Source organism: Hibiscus syriacus, unplaced genomic scaffold (assembly GCF_006381635.1).
Source record: "Hibiscus syriacus cultivar Baekdansim isolate YM2019G1 unplaced genomic scaffold, ASM638163v2 tig00001120_pilon, whole genome shotgun sequence".
Lineage (NCBI taxonomy): Eukaryota > Viridiplantae > Streptophyta > Magnoliopsida > Malvales > Malvaceae > Hibiscus > Hibiscus syriacus.
Genome location: NW_024061845.1, coordinates 702,731 through 709,475, shown reverse-complemented (window position 1 = coordinate 709,475; position 6,745 = coordinate 702,731). Strand labels below are relative to the sequence as shown.

The window sequence follows — 6,745 nt, the reverse complement described above, 5'->3', positions numbered from 1 at the left end:
CATTAAAACAACAAGATAAGTGTTTTAGAGATAGATTTGGAAAATGAGTTTTTAGATGAAATTTTGATATGGATGAGTTTTTGAAGTTTGAATAAGATTTTTGACTTGTCAATAAGTTAATTAAGAAGTATGAGGTAATAGAATTGAAATTAGAACAAGTTGGAATTGGAGTAAGATTCTTCAATTCTATATGGATGATTAGTTTCTTTAGTTTTAGAGGTATAGAATGGATAATAATTAGTTTAAGTAAGTGTATGGAAGCTAAGAGTATTAAAGGGAGTGAAATATGTATATTTGAGCTGAAAGGAGATGATTTTCGAGCTCAAAATAGGATTTTTGGGCTAGGGGAATCGGTACCCATTCAAGGGGAACCGATACCCCCTCAACGAATATGAATTTCCAGAATGCTAGAGGGGAATCGATACCCCCAGGGGGGGAACCGATTCCCCCATGAGAAAAAAGAAAAGAAAAGAAAGAAAGACTAAGCTATTAATTCCTTAAATTAGTAAGCTATTAAAGCTTAATTTCAAGACATATACATCTGATGATCATCTTGAAAATTTTGTTTATGTAGATACCGAGCCTACACGAGTTCGGGAACAATCTACAAGTAGGATCGATCGAGGAAAAGGCAAAGAAGTATAGGTGAGTGCATATGCATAGCATGATTATAGAAATATACTTCATTCTAGACTTGTGATAAGTCTAGATTTTATATCTTGGTACATGAGCATATTTTGTATTATGAGACATGACATGAGTTCATATAAAATGCATTTTATGACATGACTATGTGAGAAAAGTTATGAGCTATGTGAAGAGGTAAGAATTTACATGTCTACGCGATAAGGACTACGTGAAATGTAAAAGCCCATGTTATGTAGATGAGAACTATAGGTATAGTTGGCATGCCAAGGGTAGAGGGTCTACGCGGTCCTTCGGGACATATGTATATTCTTTGGAACATGTGTGAAGTCTTAAAAGACATATACTTGATCCTTAGTATATGTATATGATTCTTAAGGAATTCTATGTGGTCCTTATGGACATCATTATATGGCACTACGGTGCAATTCTACGCGGTCCTTCGGGATATATATATATTCTGTGGAACATGTGTGAAGTCTTGGAAAGACACATACTTGATCCCTAGTATATGTATATGATTCTTAAGGAATTATATGTGGTCCTTATGGACATCATTATATGGCACTATGGTGCAATTCTACGCGGCACTTCGGTGCATTTATACGAGTTGTGGTGACAGCATAGTGCACAACCTCATATTACTCAGATACCTTAGGTTCTCAATATGCTATCATGGGCCAATAAACTTATTAATACAGATTCATGAATGTTACAGTCATACGCTTACAGGTATGGATATTGATGATGTATATTACATTGATTAAGTACATGTTTGCATCTCATCTCATATGATCATGACATTTTCATTACATTGCCTTGTTATTATTATTGCCTCACTAAGTCGATGATTTAGCGTGTGAGTGTTTCACACGTAGGGTCCGAGAAAATAGACGAGACAGGTGAAGCAGCTTGATAGTATTACTCCTGCAACCCCCAGATCAGAAGCAACTTAATCAGTATGTCATTTTGTTATGTAAATGGCAGTTGGCATGTAATTAAAGGGTTAAGTTGTGTATGCTCTGAATATTTTGGTAAACTTATGTTACAATATGTATATTATCGTATTTTCTTAATATAAATTCAAATATTTTGCTATTATTGGTTAAGAGTCGTGTTTTAAAAGTTAATGTAATATCTCTGACTCTTATCCGGATCGGGTACGGGTTGGGGGTGTTACAACATTAGCCGCCCAAAACCAATTTTCCACAGCCACCCCATTATTATTTTTTACTTTCAACAAAAACAATCAAAATCGAAAACATACAATAACTAAAATTAAAATTTACACGATAATATATAATCAAATAAAAAATAAGACATTTATAATTATTTGAACCATATTCGTGACATAATAATAATCCATTTTTATTATTAGTTCCATCTCATCGATAATTCATTTAAATCACACTACTAATGAATTAAATGAATTATTGATGAGATTGAACTAATTTAAAATGAATTGTCAATTAATTTCATGTGGGGAGGGTACATTACGATTATTAGCAGACGTAAGATCTAAAGCATCATTCATTTCATTCTTTTGATTTTCAGATAGAATTGTTTTTTTTACTGTCAAAGTGGGGTTTATCAGATTATTCAGAAAATTATTTTTTAAGATTCGGTTTTCTTTTTCCCCGCTTGGATTTGGATAGGCTCCTCCTCATCCATAATATTGATAATATGATTTAATATAATTCCATGGGTTTATACCCTGATATTGCAATGCTTATAGCTACAACACAATTGATGAAAGTAATATTTTGAAATTTGGTAAGCTTTCCTTCCATATGTTCATGTGTTGGAGGTAGATTCATGGATATAGAAACAAATTCAAAGTAATCCCAGTACAGTGAATGAAGTGGTGGACATCGTCAAGTACCTTGCAAGTCTCCGACATGCATCCACCAATGAATAACTAAGGCAAGAACGAATAAATTAAATTGGTGACTTGCATTTTTCTTGGCAATGTAGTCTTTACCTTATCTCAAACAATGTTTGAAAACTTAGGTAAAAGGGGCATAATTTAAAATTTTGATAGCAATAAATAGGCAAAACTTTCGAGATAATGTTCTGAAAGAAATTAATTCACGAGCTAATGCACTCCCAAGATTAATTGCTCAAATAGGGTGAAAACCACAGTGTTGGTCGTAGGTCGCCATGCCTTCCGGGCGACCTTGTAGGTCGCCATGCCCTCCGGGCGACCTACCCTCGCTCGGTTGCCCTCGGATTCCCTCGCATAGCTCGCTCAGTTGCCCTCGCATAGCTCGGTCGGATGCTCTCGGATTGCCTTGGTCGGATGGCCTGGTCGGATGGCCTCGGATGCCCAGCGTGTTGGGACGTGCATGGCACATGCAATCTCTTGTAGCTCGCCGGGAAGACATGGCGACCTAGTAGGTCGCCCGGAAGGCATGGCGACCTACGACCAACACTGTGGATTTCACCTTATTTGAGCAATTAATCTTGGGAGTGTTTTATCTCGTGAATTAATTTTTTCCAGAACATTATCTCGAAAGTTTTGCCGCAATAAATATAGACAATTGAAGCATTAATTGGCTGATCAATAGAAATTACAAAACGATTTATCCACTTCCCATTCAAAATTGACCCAACAGCTTTTTCAACCACAATATGAAAGAAAGAAGGAAACCAAGACTATGTAACCTTATCATCTTGTGCTTGGCAAAATAATCTTCCAATTTCGATCATTTGCCCTAACACAACCTTTTACCTTTTGTGTTATAAATAATAATAATAAAAGATTATAGTATTCGAAAATAAGTTAAAAGAAAAATGATATTATAAGTATATTAACGTTGTTAATACTGATGTTTTTGTTAGTGTGTTTTCAATCATGCATTGAGAGAGGGGGAATGGAATTGTCCTGGGAGGCACACAGTGAGAAGATATCTTCTAATGATCCGTTCATGTAGTCCTTGTACTTGTCATGCATCATGTACTCATCGATTATCTCAGCCTTGGACGCCTTCGTCTCTGATATGATATTTATCTGCGGGAAATCTTCGAGCTCCAACGGTGGATATGGAGCTTGATAATGAAGATTTGTGTAACCCGGAATCTGCATTTCCTAAAACGGACATAAACACACATGTGAATCAGATGAGCTTAATCCAGGAAAGACTGAAGGAGTAAAGGAAGTAAATGTTCTGAGTATTTTTATGAAGTGACATGATTCAAAGTCCAAATTGAAAAGAGTTTGAAAGGTCCCAAAGTTGGTGTGTTGATAAGGTGAAAAAGAAAGTGGGTTTTTGAATGGAAAAAAATTGTGCAAATTCTGGCTAAGAGAAAGATGTTTAGGTCAGTCAAAAGAAGTTGTGTAAGATAGTCAACAAAGCCATAGAGATGAGTGATAGAGCTTTAGGAAAAGAGAGTGAAGAGTTTCATTTGGTCCCAACTTTTTTGTTTAGTTTAAGATGAAAAGCCAACTCAAAGTGGGGTGTTTGGTGGGCCAATTTTCCAACCCACATCTGATCAGCTGATTGTACTTTCAAGAGTTGGGATGGGAAGGGGGAAGGGGGAAGACTGAGAGTGATTTTGAAGCCTTTGGTGGTGATAAAAGCAGGGCAATAAAGCAGAATATTGCTGTAAAAAAAATCCAATTTTGGCAAAGTATATAATCATGTCTTCAACATAAAAAGATGTCTAAAGCAGATTTATTATTATTTTTAAGAATCATGGTATGGCCCATTATAAAATCTCCCAAGGCATGCACACTGCACATCTTACACATGATGTTTCTACTCCTACGTTCTATTTAATACTTTCTTTTATTTTATTTGAAATAATAATGATGCTTATATTCTTATCATATTCATGTTATATCGTACCTGATTTAGGTCGGAGGAGAAATTTGGGTCGAGGAAACTCAAATCAACTGAACTATTAGCTTCGTCTGATGTGAATGGAGCTTGGAATTCATCAACAATGCCGGTTTCATTGGGAGTTCCTTGAGTGACATCCGAGGAAGAAGTAATGAAATTCTCATCTTCAACATCACGTTCAGCTTCTCTCTCTCTTGAAATTTCTTTATCAAACGACTGATTATTCACAATAGTTGCTTCTGCTTTTGTTTTAGGAATTTGTATGTTTTTCTTGAAGATGCGACATAAAGAATATGAGTCCTGCTTAATTTGCAAGATTAGTTATTAACACCAATCCCTTTATTTTATTTCTCTCAATGAATCAAATATAGATATTTAGAAAATTAAACAGTAAAATGCAAAGTGTTTAAAAGAATATTAGAAAGAGGTAAAAAGAAAAAGAAAGGAAGATCACCAGCTATACACCTATAAAGCATGGAAGATTAAAACCAAAGAGTCTTTCAAAAAAAAAAATTTATTCATGTGATCTACTTTTTCAAAAGAAAATAAAATTGGAACCATAGATATGGAGTAATATATATTAGCAGTATGTAATGTAAGTAATGATTGAGGACATCAGATGTTCTCTTACTATTCACCATATATACAACAACTCATTTAGATGAGATTATAGTCGATGTATGATGTTTAATTTCTTTGATTTATTCTCTTTCAAAGAAAATTCTTTGATTTATCAAATAACTCAATAAATTAAGTTTCAGGAATTATTTTCCTTGCGGCATTTAAGTTTGTTTAATCAGTATTTACTAACGGAATTTATTGAAACATTCATAATAATTTAGTACAAAAGAAAATCATGCATCATATTATTGTTTTCTCTAAACCCTAGTTATCTTTGGAATAATTTTATTTTGTTTTAACAAACAGGTTGAGAAGTAGATCTAATTTTATAACCAGTGAACTCAAACCCTAATGAACAATACTAAGACTAATAGTCTAATTTTATGCAAAGAGATTCGTTGTCTGGATGCCTACATGAAACCGATATAAAATCACACGATACATATATATATATATATATATATATATATATATATAGAGAGAGAGAGAGAGAGAGAGAGAGAGATTACAATGGGCGGTGTACCTTTAAACTGGAAGGAGCAGTGGGAGAAGCGGAGTGGAGTAAGCGATACTCGTGCATGACCCAATTAGTTCTGATGCCGTGGGGAGCCCTACCTCTGTAGTAAACCAAAGTTTTCTTCATACCAACCACCGCCCTCTTCTGAGACCCCGACGTTTGCACCGTCCTATCCTTCCCCGTGGCTTTCCAGTATCCGCCGCGTGTCGCCCTGTTGGTTCTCGACCCGTTCGGGTATTTCTTGTCCCTTGGGCTGTAGAAGTACCACTCCATGTCTTTGCTCGGAAGAAACGACTTATCTGTTTGTTTAAATTCCACAGTGAAAGACCAACGTTCACCAACCCAGTAATAGGATAGTAAGAAGAAGCTAATCATCAATGAATGATTATAAAATTGATACCTGGTAATCCCAAGGCTCGCATTTGTAGAGATCGACCTCTGGGATAATCTCGAGCTCGATCGTACGACCGCTTATTTTCCTATCGAGATAGTAAGCGACGAGCTCTTCGTCAGTTGGGTGAAACCTGAAACCGGGAGGTAGAGTCTTGGGAGCCATGGCGGTTCTGCTCCGACAGAGAGAGAGGAGACGGAAATTAAAGAAAACGAAAAAAGAGGGAAAATCAGAAAGATTTTCTTGGAATGAAATAGAATGGATCATGCACTATTCAACTAGCTTCGAAATCCAACTTTATATACAGAGGCTTCCGCTAAAAAATACAATGAATAAGGCTAAACAACTTGACCTTATAAATTCCTTATAATTACATACTTTGCCATTACAGCTGCCAGTTTTAGTAATTAAAAAAATAAAGTTATTCCATAATTAAATATGCCTAGATCCACATTGTAATAATGGGCAGTGATCAGATGGTTGTCTATTTCATTCAATTTATCATGAGATCCGAGATTTAATTTTCATATCATAATTACTTATTTATTAAATAATTATATTAATTATCGCTATTGATGTTGACTATTCTATTATCATAAAACATATAAAAATAATAAATGACTCCAATTATTTTTTTAAAATTTGTTATTTTAATCCTGATAAAAAATATGTATGGTTTGATTTTATCAATTAAAAAGGTGATAAATTATAGGGATGGAACAAGGAGAA

General features: G+C 34.9%; 1 protein-coding gene across 2 annotated transcripts; it reads right to left on the bottom strand.

Moving 5' to 3' along the window:
- Positions 1-3,493: 3,493 nt before the first annotated feature.
- Positions 3,494-6,209, bottom strand: LOC120120763 (NAC domain-containing protein 71-like). 2 transcript variants are annotated; one of them, XM_039140305.1, is made up of 4 exons: positions 6,028-6,209; positions 5,632-5,927; positions 4,494-4,787; positions 3,494-3,733 (listed from the first exon to the last, which is right to left on the bottom strand). In XM_039140305.1, exons 1-4 carry the CDS (start codon positions 6,179-6,181, stop codon positions 3,494-3,496), a joined length of 984 nt encoding a protein of 327 aa, XP_038996236.1. In that variant the 5' UTR covers positions 6,182-6,209. The 2 variants fall into 2 exon arrangements, with proteins under 2 accessions (XP_038996236.1, XP_038996231.1); XM_039140300.1 differs by having other exon boundaries at positions 5,632-5,924; positions 6,026-6,112.
- Between the last annotated feature and the right edge of the window lie 536 nt (positions 6,210-6,745).